General features: G+C 38.6%; 1 protein-coding gene across 12 annotated transcripts in view; it reads right to left on the bottom strand.

The window, feature by feature from the left end:
• Positions 1–22,808, bottom strand: part of msi2b (musashi RNA-binding protein 2b) — a 253,360-nt gene that overhangs the window by 6,349 nt on the left and 224,203 nt on the right. For 4 of the 12 annotated variants that reach the window (XM_038709125.1, XM_038709122.1, XM_038709121.1 and 1 more), the window contains 2 exons: positions 9,300–9,479; positions 4,349–4,503 (listed from right to left, as the gene is read on the bottom strand). In XM_038709125.1, the coding sequence (XP_038565053.1) occupies positions 4,349–4,503; positions 9,300–9,479 (335 nt within the window). Of the gene's footprint in view, positions 1–499; positions 571–4,348; positions 4,504–9,299; positions 9,480–22,808 lie in introns of all 12 variants that reach the window. The other 8 variants (XM_038709123.1, XM_038709120.1, XM_038709119.1 and 5 more) reach the window with 3 other exon arrangements.

The following is a 22,808-nucleotide window of genomic DNA, read 5'->3' on the forward strand; positions in this document are numbered from 1 at the left end:
AGTGTCATGAGAGTTCTGTCCTTGGATAACCAGAGCTTAGGTCATGTAATGACATCAAAAACATTACAAGCTGGTAGTTGACATACTGGACGGTTGACACGTAAATGTCTTATGGTTTGCGCTAGTAAAATATGTGCAAGACTATTTTAGGATGGAAACATAAAGTTAATAAGAAAAAAGAAAGACTGCAGAACTGGTAGTGTGTGTGTGTGTGTGTGTGTGACTTAAGTATAAACTTTTCCCATAGTAAGTCACACAAACAAACTGAACATGACTGAGTTTGTTTGAATTACTGATAATCAATTCCACTGTCTTTTTTTGTTTAGCCATCATACAGACCACCTCGTCAACAGAGGCCTCCTGATGCTTGAAGACAGACCTTCCGCCACACTCACACATTACTACCAGCTCTGTGATTTTGAGGGAGGTGAATAAAACAGTGAATGAACATATATTACAGAGAGACTGACAGAAAGGCACAGTAAATAAAATGCAATACCTCTGATGAGATGGCAACCGGCCACCTGTTCAATGGTATCCATTTGTAAAAGCTGTCGCAATCAACGGGCCCTAAAAGTGTACAGTTAGTGCTTTTGTCAGTATGCATTTCAAGAAAAGAAAGGTGAGTATCATATCAACTTTTTCAGCGAGCATGATTGTGAACTTTTTAAATCAGTTGATTCATGTTCAGCAGCAAAGAGTCATATATACTGTAGTTCTCAGGATATTATAAACTGAGTGAAAAGTATGTGATGGAGATAATAATAATAATAATAATAATAATACAATCCCTATTCATACCAATATACACAACTGATTTTATTTGAAAGCATGCAGAGAATAAGATCATAAACACGCCTCACTAAGATCAAGAGTATTGAATCGTTATCATTATGTAGCTCAGTTATCAGGATATTATGAATATTGCTTCTGACAGGTCTGGAGAAATCCCTGAATTCAAATACAACAATGAAAAGAGAAGCACTTTCAACAGCGATTATCTGTCTTTATCACTTCAATCAGCTAATTGTACTCTAATTGTCTTGCATAAAAAACAGTTAAGTTCATTACTGCTTCTTCACAGTGGCTGTTTTGATATTGGCTAAAGGGATTAATAAAATCACTGGAGCGTGAGACCACGGGCCAAATCAGTGACTCTGAAGTCATGACATAATGATGATCTTACATGTACTCAGTTTAACAGCATCCTCAGCAAAAAAATAAATAAAAAATTATAAAGCACATTTTAGTTCTGAATCATTTCCTATTTTAATGTTCTGAATAGAGAGATCATCTCGCCGAGAGCAGAAAGTCACAGGGCTGCTGCGTCACCTCTCTGCTTTATTGCACTCTGTTTGATTCACTGGGCAATTCTGAAGTGGTGATTTAGTATGTAGTATCACAGCCACAATTTGAAACTCTGTAAGGGAATCACAAAGCCTGGCTTGGGTTACGTTGGGGAAATACAGTTTATATTTTCAATGATCTCTTCTGTAAGTTAGCCACTTTAAACAGTGCTTAAGGTAAATATGGTAAAAAGCCAAACATTTCTATCAGACTTTATAGTATTTGACACACAGAAAAACGTATTTTTACATTCTTTAACTCACTTACTAACTCACTAAACTATGGTTACGAGCTGTTGCAACAAATAGAAAATAATGGAAACAAATCGCCTCATTTCCATCTGTAAACTATCTGCTGCTAATTCTGCTTTGAAAATGAGCCAGCCTGGTCTTTCATAACAAATATTTTGCTTCCTTCGCTGAAACCAACAGATTATGGCAGATAGCCAGTGGACCTAAAACAATTAATAAAAGAGGCTTTGCTTAGGAAGCAAAAAGCCAATAAAATGTATTTTTCTGTTAAGCGCTGTTTTTGTTTAGATATCATAAATCAATTACACATACTTATTAAAATTAAAATGTGCTATTTGCCTTCTCATGAGCTATTTGCTCCGAGTGACACTACCCCATACCGACAACATTACTGCTACATAAACTCACACTCCCTTCATCCTTGCTAAGCCGTTACACTTAGTCCCACTGATTTAATGTACTGCGCAAGTGATACATCTCCTGTACCATTTCTCACAAAACATAACCACAATATGTGATTCCAAAACACACAGTAAGTCATACGTTACTACAAAAGCACAGCTGTAAAATACCACGAGCCGACAAAATGATATACATTATACACCTTAAAGTCAACTTAACAACAACAAATAACTACAAGAATACCACCCCAAATTAATCTGTCTCTGGTTACTGTAGTAGGAAATTCAAATTAATGATGTGGACTATAAAGTTTGAAAAGTGTGTCTTCACCCTGTAGTGTTGCAGTGCTCGCTTGCTGTACTAATGGGCTTGTTGTTATTCCACCTCAGTTAAGCCATGCATTAATTAGCTTCTTTCAGAAAGCAGGTGTTATTTTCATAACCTATACTGTGTCAGTCAGTTCACTCATGTAAAAACAGTGCAAACATGCCCCAACAAGACTGGCAGTGAGTCTAAGAGCTTAGCCCTGCCGCACCTTGCAAGGGGGCAGAAAATTCAGATGGTAACATTTTAGATTAATTATTCAGTGAGGTCCAAAGAAGACAAGCAAAGTAAACAAATAGATGATTGAGTCTTTTTTGGGGGAGTTTGAACCTTGTCCCATGTTGACAACAAAGCCCTAAACAAGATAGAATCTCTGGGCTACTAGTTGAGCAAACTAAGTTTAATTTGAATACTTTAGCAATACAAACATTTGGAACTGAACATTTTTTCTATGTCACTGCCACTAAGTCACTGATGGCGACACAGAGACAGGATCAAACAAACAAAAAAAACATCTTCATAGGAGAAGTCATAATTATTGACAAATACTGTACTGTAATATTGTTTAATAAACACCTTAACATGTCCCTATTGCTATGTACAACTACATTATAATGTGTTATAAACATTTATTAAATGTTTCTGCTTGGTTGAAGTTGCTCCTCAGATGATTTTATTGGCTGGATGATCTCTCCAACACTTGAGGTTATAATAAGAGTAATCTATTTTATGAATTCTAGTCTGCAATTTTTAATTAAGCGTCACTGTCTTGTAAGGGTATGTCCTCATTGTCAATAACGCTGGGGTTGAGGCCTTCTGAGCATTTTTGTATTGGCTTCTTTTTGATTACAGTGAAATCAAGAGGCAGGATTATTAACAGGTTTCTGCACATCACCTCAACTGACACACAGGCACAGACAGACTGAGCACATCCAGAGGCAGTAGATGTAGTCAGATTGAGAGCGCCACATTTTTACGGTCACCTCTGCTAGTCTTACTCTAGTCTAGATACTTATGAGTTGACATGGCAACCGGCAGCTAACTGACCAGCAATAAGAAACGGCAACAGCACCTGGCTGAGCAACTACACCTGGACAAGGACGCTGGGAGAGACAAAACCTGCTTGGAAGCATTGTCCTAGTGACGGAGCAAACTGACGTTCTGGGACAGATGGGTTTCTAAAAATAAAGGAGAATTTGTTCTGGGAAGGTGACACGGAGTCTGAGGTGAGGTGATTTGTGCAACAGCTAAGGGGAATAAACATTTGCATTTGACACAGATAACTTTCAGATCTAAGAAGGGGTTTACCCTGATGTACAAAATGCTGATGGGACCTCTGACCTCAATGACAACTGAGAACAAAGAAATAATCAAACTCATAAACTGAACTGAAAGGTTAGGATGTTTGCTAAGAGAGAGGTGTTGGTTGTTTTGATCAGGTGAACAGTACAACATCCTGTAATTAGTAAGCTCTACGCTTTGTGGTGGAAATTCTAGTGTTGAATAGATACAGAACATCACAATCATACACAGTGTGCATTGGCTTAGTGTCTTATTTGAGTGGTGGTATTAGATTAGATTACATTTGTCATCGCACACAGAGTACAAATACTGAGACAACAAAATGCAGTTTAGCATTTAACCAGAAGTGCAAAAAGCAGTTAAGTGCAGAGTATGTACATATGTATAGAGGTAAATATAAGTAAACAGTATGAACATGTGCAGCGGTTACAGTAAGTGCAGGTATAAGTATAACATATGTAGTGCAGGTGTAAGTACAAGTAATGCTAATAGTAAGAAATTATATACAGAATGAACAGCTGGAGGTATAATATTAAATATTGTGTATACACTATAAATTTGATATATATAGTGTAGAGTAGTATGTATTGCTAAGTGAGAGCGCATTGCATGTGCAGTAGTGGGTTAAGTGTGAGCTCAGCAGTATTCTGACAAAGAAGAGGCAACTAAGCTCAAGGTGCCGTCAGACTCAACAGAAAAACATTCTGCTTTTGAGTACTCACTGTGATGCTGGGGCCAAACCCAGAGCCAGGCTGAGGGCTAGCAGCACTGATGTAGTTGCCCACAGCCGAATCCTGACTGCTGGGTCCGTACAGGTCAGCCACAGGCCCTGGACTGTTAGCACCAGGGAAACCTCCGGGCCTTGATGGGTTGGCGCCTGCATACAAACACAGCAGGGAGCACAGCAGCTCAGAAACACCCGACAACCATCAGTGCAATTCTTACTTGCTTTGACTCAAAGGGACACATTTGAATCAAAAGAACACATTACTGGATTCATATGTTTGTCTCAAAGGACTTGCTTATAGTTCATATTACAGGTTATACAACTACTGCTTGTAAAAGTACATATTCAATTTCATTTGATATCAACTGACAGAATGGAGCAGGATTTACGTTTTACATGATTTTAAATAACCAAAAGTAAGGGTGAATCCAGTATGATATTCTAAATGTAATCTACATGCTGTGTGTATTATGCATAGGAGAAACATTCAATTTGTATAATCATGCACAACACAAAACAAGCACACTGCTAGAAATACTTCCACCATGCTAATAAACTAGTAAGGTTGCAGTGTAAATGTTGCCATGCATAATGTGAAGGAGTACTTGGTAAAACAACATTGGCTGTTGAATAAGAAGAGTAACACAGGATTACCATAATAAGGATTTCAGACTTCACTTAAGCACTTTGAACCCAGACAATCGAATGATTCATAGATACCAACAAGAACCTAAAAAGACATTCTCTATACTTTCAGCTATGTGTTTCAGCTTTTCAGTCTGCTTGCGTAACTTCAGGCATAAAACAAAATAGGTATGTGAAACAAGAGAAGGAGGCATATGGGGGAAATATAAAAGCTTGACCCAAGTTCACCTGCAGGTCCAAACTGAGGGGAGATAAAAAAGAAATACTGTACATGACTTACCACCTTTGCCCTGTGAGTAAGAGCATCTCAGACTAATAAAATGTCTTTTGGAAATCCAGATGCCTACTAAAGGCCAATAACACTGCCAATACAGGGAAAAAACAGTCGGGGAGAAAGAAAAATGCACTGATCTCTTAACAGCAATCTCCTCTGCTGTCAGCTTCACATAACTCTCTGTCTCACCCTTATTCAAAGACAGACTGTGAAAAAAACAACAACTGTACAACTGCATTAAGATGAAAAATCTTCCGGCCACAGAAAATGAGCTCATGAACCCTATGATGCCTGAGAGGAAGTCTTTGTTGTACATGCGAAGAAATACAGAGTGTAACTGCAGTACACACGCACACAAACATGCACGCACGCACGCACGCAGAGTATACAAACTGTATCGCTGTCACCATGTTTAACATATCACTATCAAAGCTATGTTAGACAGGTTTGGTCCATTAGAAGCACCTGAAAACATACTTTAGATATCCGTGTATAGCACTCTAGGAAAATGAAGCCATCTCACTAAACACACATCGAGTGGAGTTGACTCTGCTGTTTAACTGCGAGGACTTTTAAAGTGAGCAGCTAGTGCTCTTATCTTGCCTGCACAGCCCCCAGTAGGCTGGCTTATTATATAATTAAGGATTTTTTTCAGTTGAAATGGCAATCCTCATTTTCTATGACTGCTGATTTTTATTAGAGTGTAGCTCAACCCTCCCCCTGTGAAGCTCATTTTTTCATTTAAATGTAGGTGCTGCAGTGGTTCTGTATTTAGCTTTGGGAGCAAAACAATCCCAAAAAAAGTGCAATGTGGGTCAGATTCAGAATAGGGTCCAGTGTAAGACAGACTATAAAGTTACTTTTCATTTGGATTTGTTTATGGAATGAAAGTGCTAACTCTTTCTCATGCTTCAGTTTTTGGTACTTGTGGCACATACATTTGACTGATAGTACAAAAGAAAAAAAGACATGTGAAAATCACTTGGAATGCTAAGGATGACTTCTATGTGTGAAGTACTTAACTTACTTAGTAAAAATGGGAAGACCTGAATTAATGAATGTCTAAACTATACAGAACACTGTGTGCTATACTACGGAAGCCCTAAGTGGCCATCCATTCAAATATGTTGTAACGGGATAATTATCTCGAGATAAATTTTCTCGTGATCTCATGATAACCGTAGCTGAACACAGTGGTTGACAGGTTGAGTGACCAGCAGTGTTACTTGTTAGCTCAGTTGATAGAGCACAGGACTTGCAACAATTGAGAGTTCAAGTCCTGCTATCAACGATTTTATTTTCCTTCTTTTGTGTGTTTTATACCACCCAACAAAGTTGTTATGAAGAGATTCAGGGAAATCCATTCACACATTTCCCGGCTATTTTGGAAACTTTGAAATAGCTGGGAAATGTTAAATGGATTTCCCTGAATGAGAAGCGCAGGAATTTCCTCTGCCTGGGAATAATAGAGAAATGAAAAGTCCATTGATTGATGGATGTGGCTGCTTTATTGTGAGCATGTCAAAGAGTCTACTCATAGGAACTTTGTTGAAGAGGATAATAAAAAAGAAACACAAATTAGTCCTAAGCGTGGATCTAACACGCAACCCTTTGACTGTGAGCCCTTTAGTGTACCAACTGAGCTAACCCGTGACACTGCACACCAATTTGAAATTATCATTAACGCTGCTGCCAACCCTTGCGATAAACTACCGTTTTGTTATCTTGAGATCATGACAAAATGATCCCGTTTTCACGGGAAAACAACTAGATATCGAGATAATGATCCCGTTATCACAGGAAAACGGAGTAAGAAACATATTTGAATGGATGGCCGCTCAGGGATTCCATACTATATTGCCTGTCTGTGACTTCCAAGTTAAATTTGCTTAATTTTAAATTACTTAAATATAGAACTAAAGTACATGTGTAGGCACTGTGCACAAGAAAAGCATTTATCAATGAGATTGGTCATCAAACTGCACATAGAAACTATCGTATTCTCCCTTTCAGGCTACGACTTACTCTGTGGACTGAGCAATTTGTGAGAAGCAGGACTGCTCACTATAGAATTTAAACAGTAATGTCATGATAAATGAAATATGGGTAATCAATGACCTGCAGCTGGTCATACGGCACATAATATACACAAAAATCTATTATACTTCCCGAAAACTACAAATGTTTGCTTTTATCTACTTTAAACAAACATCCAAATAAACAGTACCATTGTGATTCTACTTAGTATAATATGATGTCTGATTTTTGTATCATTAGGGTCAAGGTTGGCTGCAAAACCTATTTCAGCACATAAATTGTATTACAATGTAATCAGGGTATGTTGACTCACTCAGGAATTGAATGTGTCCCCATGGGTGAGAAAAAACCTGTGCTAACCAAGCAAAAGTCAAACAAAAATCAACCACGCATCAACAGAGGGCAACAGAGTGACTTACAGTAGCTGCTGCAATTGACTTGTGACACAAATCCCTTCCTGTACAATACATTAACATGCTATAACCAGGCCTCAAAATCAAAAAAGACAATGGTTCCCTAACCCTAACCCCCCCAGCTACGCAGCTTTGTATGGAATAAATCACTTCACGCTGCTGAACAGATCTATAGGAAGTAAGGAGTATGGTGAACTATGTCTGCAGTGCTCCCACACTTATACAAGTGTTACAACAAAGCAGAAACCCTTCTGAGCTCCAGAAAATCACATCTGCGTAGTTGTTTCTATGCAACCTAGCTGTGTTTTTTGGAATTTGCTGTGCTAAAGTTCATACAGACAGTCTGTAGGAAATGCCAACATCTGCCTGGGGCAGCTGGCCAACACTTTAACCATTAGTGGGAGAGTTGGCCCCACAGTTACTTTATTGGTCCAAAAGGGTGAGAGAACAACCGCTTTTGTTTAACAATTTGTGCTGCTATTATTGTGAAGTGCAGGTGGAGACACAACAGTGAAGGAACAAGATTGAAGGCTATGGCAGGATTCAAGCCCAGCAGGGGCACATGAGTCTCTAAAGCCAGGGAACTGTGTTTAGGGTCAACACTGCCACCGGAACATCTCCCACATCACATGAAGGCACTCCACTAAACTAGACCTACTTTACTTACAGCTACTTTGGATGAAATAAACATTGGTGGTACGTCATGTCAATGCAAACATTATCATGAGCATATAACTCAGAATATGATCAGAATAAACACACTAGATAAACATATAAACACTGCAGAATTCAAAAAGACTTAATTCTGAAGACATTTGTTCTCAAAGAAATAGCATGAATTTATAATTATTTTTATGCATTGCATGCAGATCCTGAAATGTCAGTGTGCAGTACATTTTATTTGTCAGTGGATTCTCATGCCAGGCATCTGAGAGCTCTGATTACATAAGAACATCAGAAAAAGCACACAAGATGAAAATGTGCTTGTGTTGTAGAGTAATGGCTGTATTATACAAAAATGTTGCCTTTAATTGTCTAACATTTGTACAGAATTTCCACCGATTTCTTTGCTAGTTAGACTTTCACACGCAAATAACACAAGCAATCATTCTTACACTTGAAATACTTAAAGGGCTCGACTAAAACAAATGACACTCACTCCCACACTTAACTTGTTCCTTTGCTATTCAAAATTCACATAAACTTGAGCTCTGTTAGAGAGGCCAGTGTACTCTCAGACATCATCAGTAGTTATTTTGTTCACATGCAAATGAAGGATTACATTTTGTATGTGTCGGCCCCTTATGTGCAAGCAGGGGCTGGAACATAACTTCACAAAGAAACATAAAATCTACATTAAAAATTGAAAAAAGAGGGAAGAACATGCAATGCTATTTTGTCAGCAAGACTTTTTAAAATAGTTTTTCTGAAGGGCGGGGGGTAGGGAATTTTTTTTTTCCTTAACAACAGCAAGATATAATGTAAAGAAAAAGAGATTAGATCATCTGCATGGAATAATGTCATGAATCAAAATGAAAAGTCCAAAAAGTGGATGAGATAGATGCGCATATACAAACCTGGGTTCTTAAATTGATCCGGGCTGTGTAGGTGCTGGAGGGGGGAGTTGCAGGCGGAGGTGGCATGCTCACTGTGCAGCATCTGAGCCGCTTGGGGCCCCAGGGAGCCATAGTCAGCAAAGGAGCAGGGCCCCCCCCTCTGGTCACTGGGCGCAGAGTAAAACCCATAATCGGGGAGGCCTGGGAGATACAGTATAGGGTGGGGAAGGGGAGGGGAGGGGACTCCATCATTGTGGAAATCAACTTTTTCATTGTCAAAGTCAATGTCCAGATTGAGCATAGCTTGGTGGTGTCACACCATTTTTAGGTTACATCCTTGCATTTTGTCTGCATTAATTGGCCCTCCCTGCCCTCCCCCCCCAGCAGCTCCTGCCATGTGGCCAGGCCCCTTTGGCTCATGTCTGTGTTTGATACTCTCAGATGTAACTTATACATTAGCTGTACAATAATGGATACACACTAAACAATGAAGACCTCCTCAATTAATCTAATGCCTTTACATGATTCAAATGGTCCAATAACAATAAATACAAAATACACAGTAAGGCCACAGCTTTGATATTTTGGCTTTTGCGTAATTGACCGGTGTCCTCTTTGTTTTCTTGCAATCATCAAGGAGTGAGATAAAACTGGAGAATCATTAAAACACAGGTCAATACATTTCTCATTTCAAATTGACAATTCTTCGTCGACATACCTGAAGGAAGCGTTTGTCATTTAAATGAAAATAAACAGAAAGTGCACCAATCAATGATTAATTTAAAGCCTCTTTTTTACCAATAGCAACAGATGATACGTTTTTTTTATGTGAATGAGACACAGAGACATCAGTGTTTATTGATGATGGGCATTCTGAAGTGCACTAAGTACTCTAAGCACGTCTCAGATTGGCCTCTTCGAATGATTCTCTCTTTGACACAGATGGTGGATTATCAACAGTTTAGAAAATGTCTTTTAGCAATAAGTCGTGCTGACATTTATTGCTTGTCCTCTTAATCTGAGACAAGCTGCTCATATAAAGACTGCAATTAAAAGAAACCGCTCCTTCTCACACCTCTTTGATAACAGAGCTAATCTACTCAGGAGGGACTGCGATTGGTGACACCGGCTTTTCCATGCTGGGTTTCCCCTGCTGTGTGTTTGTTTTTTATTTGGGTCCTGGAGCGAATAGCCATTCAAAGCCACTTCACCTCTACCCATTCAGAGTGAGACAGTCCACTTCTGCCAAATGGAATGTAAGCACCAGCCATGTTTCTCCCCGCCAATGCTTTTTAGCACTCTGATCTCACCACTTGTGGGCTTGTCTGCCCACTCATCAAATTATAGGTTCCAAATACGGCAGGCTTCCCACGTACGTCACATAATGCCTGACACACTGAACAAAGCTCAAGAACCAATCATTCCATTTACTTCACTTAGACAAATGTCACTGAAAATTGATTGGCCTTGCTAATGAGGGAAACTGGATCAATGGAATAATTATAATGGGGGAAAAACATTTGACAATAGCACAAACAATGCTATCGGGAATTCATAAAGAAGCCAATCCCAAATATATCACCAGTTCAGAGCAGTGTACAGACGGGATCCAAAAATTAGGCATTAGGTTCCATTTGATCATTTTAATAACTTTCACTATATGCTTCACAAGTGAACATATTTGCAAAATCTACTTTCATATAAAAAACAATTTACCATAAACTACATTGTGACAAAAGACCAAATGTAATCTTTGAAGTGAAGTTGCAACATCTTTGAAGGGGTTAATATATGGTTTTTAATCATGAAAAGAGAAGATGTTTCTGACTGGTGACAGATAATCATCATAATAATAATAATTATTATTATTTAGACCAAGCCCACATTAAAATAAGGCTATTATAGGTATTATATCAAAATAATGTCAACTATTAAACTGTCAAAATTGGATGGGGAAGTAATTTCCATTGGAGACCAGATTCTAATTGTAAGAAACTGCACAAGATTAAGCTGGGCAGACACTGTGAGTTGCTTAAACTTGTATATTGTGTTAACTCACATTACAGGTTTTAATTGGCCTTTCTGCTCAGCCAAAACCTCCCACTTTCATGCTCACACTGAACAGATCAATTGGCTGGCCATGACGTGGACGCTTACGCTGAGCGTAGACACGGAACCCCCGATCGGTTTTGTCCATTGACAATTTTCAAATGAAGTTTAAGAAAACAAGACAACCACATACTGGACTCGTTTTACAAAAAGTGTGAAATTCTATTACGAACAAAAAGACAAAAAGTGAGCTGCAGATGGCTGGAAGATGCAAACAAAATGGTCTGTCAGTTCTGCAGTGAAGATAGACAACAGTTTTAACCACAACATGTAAAATACTATACTATATATTATATGTATAGCTAACTACAGTTGGTAAGGGATATTTTGATAGCATTGATATTGGACTATGGAGCTGCTCAAACTACAACACAGCAGATGGAAATTTATGAATTTAGCCTGATTAAAAAGTTTGTCAAGTTCATAATCCGACAGTGACTGGCCAGCTTTACGCAAAGTTCAAATCTCATTAAGTGTCATTCAAGTCAAGTCTCAAGTCTTTGAGCTGGAGTCCAAGTCAAGTCTCAAGTCACTCGTGGTTAGAATGAATGTTATATCACCTGCTGCGTTCAATCCAGGCTGCTTATAAAACTGCATAGCTATAAGGGATTCTGTAACTGTAACCTGTTTTTCACTTACAGAGCTCAACCATGTAATGTGCAATGCAATTAATGACAGCTTATAAACTACTGTAAGTCAACATATTCCCCAGACTCTCAAACCAGTGTCACGCTATAACTAAATAAAATTGTAATGTTACATGATCAACAATAAACCTGTAACCTGTTTGCAGCCAACGTTATAAATTAACATGATGGCAGCCAGCGGGACGTAAATGGTTACGTCAATAGACTACCAGTAGTTTGGCAAATAAACACTCATTCATCTTTTCATAACGAACGACAGTCGGACCTAACCTCCAGTAGGTTGTAGCTAAAGCAAGAAGCAAGCTAACGTTAGATGGCCAATGCTGAGCTAAACATATTTACTCACCACAGGTTACTAACTTATATTGTGTTATTGTGTTGTACGAAGTTTTAAGCCAAAGTTTATGATGAATGGCACAGCAGCTGCCGCTGTTTGTCCTCTCTCATGTGTGGTCATGCGCATAATATGTGTTAGGTAGGCAGGTTATAGATAATGGAGGTAGTGGAATAACAGCCTACTCATCAGACGTTTCCTAAAAATAAACATTGTTCACGAGTCCCGCACCTCAAGTCCGAGTCAAGTCTGAAGTCTTTTGAAGACGAGTCTCAAGTCGAGTCTGAAGTCACTGTGTGTGTGACTTTACTCGGACTCGAGTCCGAGTCTCAAACTCGAGTCCCTATCTCTGGCACTAGGTGATGTGTAAGTGGTGACATACAGTAAAAAATGTTCTGCATACATTGTACTAGATTGTTGACATTAGCCAGGTAATGAAATTTGAAAAATTTTCAGACACTGCATGCCACGGCATTGTCCGCAGGTGTGGCAGGCTCAGGTAAGAGACTGGCTTTGCTCCCCGACTGGAGGCAGCTGGACAAGAGTACAATTCAGACACTCCCACAAACATACAGGCACACATTCTCAAAGCCATATATTTTCATCAGTGGCGATCTGATCAGTTATGCAGGACGAGACTGCGCAGTGTGTGCCCACAGCTGCATTAGTATCACCGATCATATCACTGTGCCTCAGACCTTCCCACTATTAATATTCACACAATCTATCCAGAACAATGGGCCTTTCTTGGACTTCTTTTTTTTCCAGTGGCCACTAATTGGATGTAATTACTCATCTACAAAACAAATGAGCGTGCTGAGGTTGCCTTGGAGACTAGATCAGGGGACCCAGCAGTGCGAATCGTTAGCAGGGCTTCATTTATACCGGTAATTATCTCCCCTGTCCCCACCCTCTTTCCCTTCTGCCCTCTGTGACCAAAGCTGGCTGCCAGGCGATGGCGAGGGGAGTGTCTTGCAGTCATCTGTTACTGACATCATCGGGGTGGCTCTCTTTAAGTGGATAAATGCCCTGCTCTTGTTCCCACTTTGCCAGGTGACTGCCTTTAAGGAGGAATCACAAACCTTGAAAGTACTGCTGCTCTTTTCTCACTAGTTAGAAAATAAAACTAATCACGCTGATGATAAAATATAGCGTTATACTTCCTGGCCTGCTGGGACTTGAGAAATATAGAAATATATATACCTGACATGCTGCTTATGAAATATTTTCATAAGTTTGTCAGTGTTCTGTGCCCAAGTTTGCGATTATCCTTATTATAAATCACGCAGAATCTCAACACATTAACTAACACATCAACATTAACAACACAAACTTTTAAAGGCACAATCTGTTTTCCAAATGTTAACAATGTTAACAGTAACCTCACCAGCAGAATTAAAAATGCTGCTGGAAACTGCTATTACCCAGAAAATGTATTAATTAAATTTACTTTCACTAAACAACAACAAAACCTGTATTTGTAACACTTTTTGATGCTATTACATGTTGGCTAAAATCATTAATGTGTGCAGATGCATCAGTTTAAGGCCTTTATTTTGATCAAAAATATGTAGCCTTTTCATCTATAAGTCGATTCTTTGAATATACATAAATGTACCTGTTATTTCTACAGTCAACAAATAGGGAACACTGGGAATTGGGATATAAAAAAAAAAATCTATTAACAAAGGTTCCTCCCTTTCCCTCGCGGCGCCAGTGAGATTCCTTGGTGGCCATCAAACCACATCACTCTACAGAAGATGTCAATAAACCTGACATGCTGCTTCTCAAATTAGCTTTGAATCTTAGAGCTACCATAATTAGCTTTTCCATTTTCACCAATGTCATTTAAAAATAGCGTGAAAGAAACTAACAGCTCTTTTGCTGTCTAGCCTTGCTTTCACTTTCCATTTGAAATAATCTTTTCTGAATGAATGGCTGAGTAATTAACAGCACTAGACACCCTTTTCAGAGAGCACAGACATTTCATAAATAATACATATTTAATGTCTTGTCATTTTGTGTTCAGAGAAGCTTGGCTAATTAATTTTAACAGATGATTTCTTCTTGCATTTACTCACCCATACTCATGCCTCTGTTTTTTTTTAAACTTTTCATTTCATGCCTGCTTTTCCCTTTTCTTGTCGTTCTTTCCAGTAACGGACAAACTCAACAGAGCTACTGATTTATATTTACTTTTAACATTGGTTGGGGAATGATTGTGGAAAGTTACAGTGGAAGGGGAAATGTGAACACTGAATCATGGGCAAAACAATGTGCAACTGTGTAGTAAATCAGTGCTTATTTGCACACTAAATGATTTTAATGCAAATTTGAACCTGTGTGGGATCTGGTCTAGCTGGGACTAAGAAAGGAAGCTTAGTTATCTACAGTCGGCACAGATTATCCTATCGTGAGCAAGCTCAGAGCTGACAGCCCTGGCCTTTTGGTTGAACACATGTGGTAAAGAAATCTAAGACTCACTATGAGTGAAATCTGAGGGTGGTGCTGGCAACATCGAATTTCATTTAGATACAGGGGGAAGGGAAATGTTAATTAACTGGAAGAAGAATCATGCAATATTGTAACAGAATTATTTTTTTTCAAATCTTTCAATTTGGAGGCATTTACCTCATAAAACAATATATATATATAAATAATGCAAACAAAGCAGCAAATACTGTACTGATTACGAAGGACACAACACATACTTTATTCATAACTGAATTTATACAACTGACGACAAAATACCTTACTCCCATTAAGCCTTCAGTAAGTTTTCTTTGGAGAGTGTGCTGTGTATGCAGCCCCTGGAGGGCAGAGCGGTGGTCCCTAAAGGCCTGTGCCTGTAACCTCAGAGCATCTGCTATCCACAGCTGTGAAAGCCACCGCTTCATGGTGGAGGCGCAAAGGGACACTTTGCCCTCTACAATGTGTCACATCTTTCCCTGGGCCTTCAACAAAAACCCAAACAGAATGGCCTTGGCATGCCTGCTCATGTTATTTTGCACCAAATACATGTAAAGCGCCCCTGGCCTCAGAGCTGAGCTCTGCAGATTAGCATCTGGGACAAATGGACCTGAGCTCACTAAGAGCCAGATTGATTAAGACCATCGCACACAGCCAATCCTGGTCTCCTTTCAGGCACTGCTGATGATCACAGAGCTTGTTGGGAGGAAATTGATAATGATCTTAATTTGGAAATGTCTGTCACATGAGTTTCCTTTTTTCATTGGTGAAGAAAAAAGAGGTGGGAGAAGAAGTGAGTCGAGTAAAATAGAGAAAAGAACAAAGAATAGGAACAACGAACTGAGGAGAGGAATGGGTTCTAAAACATGTGAAGACCACCCTGAGTCCCATAAAACTGGCAGAAACACCTCTCCAATTTATACTGCAGTCCAATTTCTGCACAACACTGACCACAGCCAACTCCATTTCAGTTTTGAACACCTGAGTCAAGTCAGACATTCTGTACATAGCAAGTGCCCAGACCTCTAAAAGCAGCTGAATGGGGCTTTGTGTACATTGCAGGTAGAGCCGAGATCTAAGACTGACATTTGAGCTTCCCAGAAAGCTCAGAGGGACTCAGGAAAACACTCAACCAGAGTAGACTGGGACCTGTGAAGTTCCCTGGACTGTCAGAACCATCTTCATCACTTGCATTCCTCTCTGTTTTTATCTGACAATGCTATAGCACTGGAGATTTCAGATAAGTCTACTTTAAAATGAAAAAAAAAAAAAAAAACACAAAACAAATTATAACTAGCCTCCTTTTAAAGCATACACAAGTATAGTTTTCAGTTTCATTAGCTGTCCATTCATTTAAAGTCTTCAGAATAATTGTTCAGTATGCATATCAATAAGTAAGCTGGTGTTGACATACAACTACTACTATCTCTCAGTCTCAGTTAAAATGGCAACTGTGGCTCATGGGTTCATCCTTCATATCAACAGCAGAAGTGTATTACACTTGCCCTAAATTGCAGCCCATGTAATGGTGCATGCATTAGTCATCTCCAAATTAGCTATTTCCTCCTGCTTTACTATGCAGATGCTCAGCCCCTCTAACAGATATAATGTGACTGCCCTTTGTATCCTCCAGTGGAACCCTTTAGTCAAACAAAAATCAGGTACAAATCCATGGTACCTTCTTATAAAGCCAAGCATGGGCTTGCACCTCTCTACCTCCAGGCAATAGTAAACTCAGTGCAGTAGCCACTTCTCTCGGATCTACTTCTCGCCTGGAGCCACAGTCTCTTAAACATCCTCACAAACACTAGCCCTTGTTCTTGCTCTGTAACTGTGCAACATACTCCTCGTAGAGATCAGGGCAACAAAATACCTCACCATCTTCAAATACAGACTGAAGACCCACATCTTCAAAAAGTTTCTGGACTGACACATTGGAGTCAACTTTTACTAAATTAAACCTGTTGCCTAGCTTGTCTTAGAAGTAACCACAACTCGGTGTTTTGTTTTCCAACTGTGATAACTGGCACAGTTTCCTGCCTTAAAATGGGAAATTTGTCTGCAACTTGACAACTTGTTGTTACAAGCTGTCAAAACTATAACCAGCATACTTTTCCAGTAAGTAACTATTGTATTTGTTAGTGAGAAAAGTATGATGACCTCTTGTGTAACATTTAAATGTAAATCTCCTAGAGAACTACTACTACTAGACATCAAGGGAAGCAGTTGCCAGAATTAAAAATTGTAAGATTATGATATTCTCTGGCAGCTTAAGGAAATGTTCAACATATATGTAGGATACACAGTATCTTAGCATAGTTTGAGTCTACAGCTTTTCTTGTTATGGTACACAACTACAGCTGCATCTAGGGTATAGTTTGTTGCAAGTGGCAGGCCACAGTGAGAAGTCCAAAATACACCTTGTCATCAGCAGTGGTCTGTCACAGAGAGGGAAGTCAGCATGCTGTCATTTTGTTTGTTGAGCTTTGGGAGTAGGGTGAAAGTGCCCTCTGTCAGGGATGGAAAATGTCTTCCACATTTTCATGGCTCTCCCTCTCTCTCTGTGTCGCTGACAAACAAGTGTCACAGCCCACACGGAGGCAATATCTACACAAAAATGTTTAAAACCCCCCATAAATCTAAGTAAAAATTGTCGCTCAAGAAATTTATCTTGTTTTTTTTACATTTAAATTCTGTGGTTTTAAATACCACTTTTAGTGAAATTGCACCACCCGTGCATCCCTCCCGCTGGGTGAAAGCAGACAAAGAATATAATATGTGGTGCTCTATAGGAACTGTAGGTGGAGTCAAAGCACAAAGAATGTACACTTACTTAATACATGAAGTAAAGAAAATCCTCATCTGCACTAAAATTAGAGAACTGAGCAAAAAATGAAACCTCTAGAATTGCTATTCCTGAGTTGATTTTGGACTGTGTGCTGCAAATTAAATCGTCAGATAGGATGGAGATACAGCAACATCCCCAGACATTACATGGAGAGGAAGGTCAAGCCTAAATAATGTGTGTCCTCTGTTCTGTCTGTGTCTGTACAGAGAGAAGAGACCATTGGATGTATTAATCCATGTAGTATGTTATTAGCATCATCTGAAACACATAATACATCATCAATAAATCATTTTCTCACTCTGTCAAAAAGCCACAAACCACAGAACGAAGAACTGCACTTGTTCTATTGTCAAGATGCAGTGGTGAATCTTTTCTCTAGAGGGTAGAACAGTTAATAAATGGTGGCAATAAAACAGGATACAGCTGATGTAGGTAACAACCTACAGATATTTTGAGTTCAATCAAATCTCATTCATATTCCACATTTTCTTGCTGTTAATGTGATAGTATTCAGTTTCTTCCATTTACTGAGGAAGCATAAAGATTTCACTGAGTATTATTTTCCTTTAAACTGCCTCATGGCTCTTTAAACACTCTAAAACAGGCCCATGATGTCACTGTTTACCACTCTAACCACCCCGCCCCCAACTCCTCACCCCCTGTTCATAGTCATTTGCTTGTCTCCTTTCCATTTGCAGCTGTCAGAATTAAACTGTACATAATGGTTGCCATCACGTCTCTTGCTTCCTGGCTGCTGCTAACCCCAAATCAACATTCCTGCTTCTTAGTGATGTTCATTGCAATTGTTGGCCAAATTGTTTGTTTTGAAAATGCAAAATCAAATAGCCCGATGTGAAAGAAAGAGCATCTGATTGGCTTCCAGTGTTCCCTCTGTTGATTTGAATTAAGTGCAAATGAGGACAGGTGGGTGAATTTATTTTGTCTGTATGTGTGTGCACATGTGGGTAGTATGCATACACTACAGCCGCTTGTATTGTGACAGTATGTGTGTTTATGTGCAAGTGTGCTCATCTTCAGGTATGACAGCACACATCATTAAACAACAGCTGTCTACTGACTTTGTAGTTGTGAGTGGCTGCACAAACTGGACAATATCTGAGATACAATTAAAACAAATTTTCACCAACATTGAAGCTTGTTGGTGAAAATTTGTTTAATTATAACTCAGAGGTTGTCCGGTTTGTGCAGTAGGTATGTCTGATTAGGAAAGACACTCTTCACTACAGTCTGGAGGCTGTGTGTTCAGTCAGGGGAGCTAGTATTGACAGATATTGAATGATCTACAGCTGTAAGGGTGGAAAAGGCAGGGTGTCTAAATGAAGCCAACAAGTCAATCAATGCTGTGTTTAAGACTTGCATCCTGTTTTGGGAACAAATCTCTTAGCAGATAATCATGAATTTAATGGAGTAAGGGTATTGTAAGTTGATTTCGTCAAGCAACTTACATGCTAACACAGAGGTACTGATGAATCTTTCTATTTGAATTTTTAAACATTTGTATTTACTCATATGCTGTACTGTAGCAAACAAGTGCTGGGTGCTTTGACTCTACAATTATCAGGTAATCACAGTACATGAGGTTGGTGCTGGCAACAACAACTTTCATTTCAAAAATTTCAAAAAGTACATGAAAAAGTAAAGACGGGTGGTAGAAAAGAAGAAAACATGACTCATGGCTATTACTGCTTCTTACTTCCTTCAACTTTTGACTATTTCAAGGGACAACCCACCTTTGTACTAAAACATTGAGCCACTTGACATTTTACTGTACCATGGATGGTGATCATAATCATATCAATCAAATGACAAAGAAAACAAATTTCTTATAATTATATAATCCATATTAATTATTATAAAATATTCTTCTGGCAGCCAAATGTTTAGACAAATGCATTGCCTAGTTTCCAAAGATAATCTATCCAATTTTTTTTTTTAAAACTTCTTATTTCCTGAAATGTTTGATGCATGGAGATTTCAAGGAAAAACAAATCGTAATTTATCCAATTGTGTTTGGAAAGTGCAGATTATGCCTGTAATAAATGTACAGTTGCATACACTGTACACCCTTCACTGCTGCAGTTCATACTACCTACATTTAAAATCAGGGTTAAATTATTCTTTTATTTGTGTTTATATAAATTGCACAAAATTTAAAGTAGGTGTCAAGATTACAACATTTATTTTCTGTAATTAAATTGTTTTGCACAAAACTTAGGAAAGTGGTTCTTGGGTCTGTTTTGCATGGAGCCTCCTGGAAATTATACTGTGCTTCAGATACATAAGTACTCTTTTGCAGTGTTTTTATCCAAGTTTAAGGCGAGACACACAGGCAAAAACATTGTTTGGGTGTGTTTGTGCTTCTGTGCTTCTTTAATGTCTTCTTTCAGGCTAATGGAAAGACAATGCCAAAAATACACATTAAGGTGTTTATTTTACTACACGTCTATTTGCAACTGTAGATTTCTCCTAAATCAACCAAAAGTTGGCATTAGATAATGTCTAATTTGCATATTTAAACATACAATTTCAGAAAAAAGTAATACAAAAAAATGACTGTCTCAATTTTCATTTTGATATCTATTAGTAGTCACCTGTAGTGTCTTGTCTAAATGAAGTGTTACCACACTTATATAAGTTTATCACAAAATGTGTTACTATGAGCCAGAAATCTCCTCTTCAGTAGCACTTACATACATCAAACTTACCAGTTTAATTCCTATCTATATTCTTAAGGTTTTTACAGAGCGGTTTGTTCATATATAATTCCTTGATTGTTTTCTAACATTTGATTCATTTAAACTTGGCAAAAAGTGTTTAAAAGAGATATCCAAAATGACCTCTGTATAAACCTTTGACTCCAATATGTTAACAAAATAAAACAAGAATGTTGAACTGGCTTTTTAATGTTAAGATTTCTGTTCTGGAAATGTATGCAAATAAGAGCTTTAAATTATAATTTTTAATTAGATAATGCATCATTTGCATATTTAAACAATTCAACTAAGGAACTTTCATGGTGATATCTGTTAGTTAAAATGTTTACGCTATCCACCTGTAGTGTCTCCCCTTAAGCCAAGTTGTAGAGATAACACCACAGGGTGAGCTGCAGGCTAGCCAGACACAAAGCAGCTATGTGAACAGAGTTGATGTTGGTGTGATTATTAAACCTATAACTTCTGTTAACAGACAGAAATACCACCTGGTTGAAGACTTAGTGCAATCTGCAGAAGGTACACACACGTGTGTGTATTTTAAAACAACGTATGGGTGGCAGCATGGATGTATAATAAGACCTGGATACAGTCTTGTTTCCAATTTTTCCCAATGGCTAAGGTAGTTAAGCAAAAAAATCCCACCAAAGGTCAATTATGACTATATTGTAAATTTTTGATCCATGGAGGTTTTGTATTTGTAAAACCTTCCAAAAGGTTTGGGTTAGTTGTGTCATTGTCTCATCAAAATGTAGTCCATGGGCCAAGCAGGAACTTGCTGGCGGGGCTAGAGGAAGAAAGACTACTGCAGATATTCAGAGGGACACACATGACCCGGAAGTAAACCCGGAAGCTAAAAACTTTTTTGGTGTATGTGCCAGGCGAGCAATTCTTATTGGACAGAACAGTCATCATCTTTGGGTCTGATATCCGATACTAATAATACATCCATGGGTAGCAGCCCACGTTACTGAGTATTGGTAGTATTTGGTGTTGTTAGCTAAGACCTAAAGCTAAAACTACCTGGTATAATACACAGTAGGATGCACGCTTTTGATTTGATTAAAGTGACTGAGGTGATGGGCATTCAAAAGACATAGAGGACCAACAAACTCTGCTTGGACACTGTGAGGAGTAAGTTAAATGTCTCCCGTATGCTACAGATACGCTCTGAACTGTTGCCACCAGCCAGAGCACCTTGTTGGACTGTTGTAGTGTCCAACCTGAAATCTACTCACAGCTTTTCCCCAACATTCCTCGTCTGTTCTCCATCTTTCCCTTGCTCATGCTTCAGATAACATCCCATGGACTTGTGAGTACAAACTAACATTGTGTAAGAATGTGTATTTTATTTTGGCAGCTTGCACTAGCAGGTGAAGCAGGCACTTTTATTTTTGGTTAAAGCGCATTCTTTTTTTTCCCGGTTGTAGTAAGCGTGAAATTTTTGGAAAAGGTTAGAAGGCAAACACACAAAGTGCTTTTGTAAGAGGTCTTCTTATTTATTTGATATGTTTTCTATTATTTTAAGTGATTAAAAACGTGTTAACCTTTGAGTTTCTCTTCTAGAATGCAACATTATAGAAATATATATCATCTGTGATTACAGATTTTAATGTATTTCTGTAAAAGATGCAGAGCTGTTCCCTTTGAGTCTACATGTGTGTCACAGCTGGATATGTACAGACCAAACTCCACAAAGGAGAAGTGGTCAGCGTAGCAAGAGTGCGTTAATAGCACCCATTCTGGTGAAGTGAAAGTGTGAAAAGTTCTAACAAGGTCATAATAATAATTATTTAGTAGTTTGTTGTTTGAAAAGAAGTACATTTATTTTGTTTACAAAATCTAAAAAAACTTGCTCCTCATTGAGGCATACTGTGTTTTACCTCCAACAAGACTAAATAAATGAAGCACCATCTGAATTCACCTGCCATTTTTTTAATTTAACTTGCTTTCATCAAAAATTTCACAGTGTATAGTTAATAATATTAATGCTCTATTTGTGTGTCTCACGGGGACCTGAATGAGCTACATCATCGAGGGAATGTCAGTGCTGACTGGTCTTGATAATGTGCCTTGTGCATGCTGCATTCTCCTCTGACTGACACACGCCCTCAGTCTGACGTATCCTTCTAAACTTTTCAAACGTCTTTCAAAGACTTTCTGTGAGACTTAAAACACTGGAACTAAATCAACCTACAAGTGCATCAGCCTGGCTTAGATAATCAAACATGGCTGCTGGGCTGACACGACTTGTGCAAGGCTCTTTTTACTGTCTGTGTACTCCAGTATGTGGGGTGTAGTATTGATATTTTAATGGAGTGGGGAATTTTTTGAAGTTCATGGTTAAATGGACTGTATTCATTAATGAGATACTGAGCTGCACGTTAAAAT

This window comes from Micropterus salmoides, unplaced genomic scaffold (genome assembly GCF_014851395.1).
Source record: "Micropterus salmoides isolate LMB-PRFRI ecotype aquatic unplaced genomic scaffold, ASM1485139v1 Ms_hic_scaffold_9, whole genome shotgun sequence".
NCBI classification, from domain to species: Eukaryota; Metazoa; Chordata; class Actinopteri; order Centrarchiformes; family Centrarchidae; genus Micropterus; species Micropterus salmoides.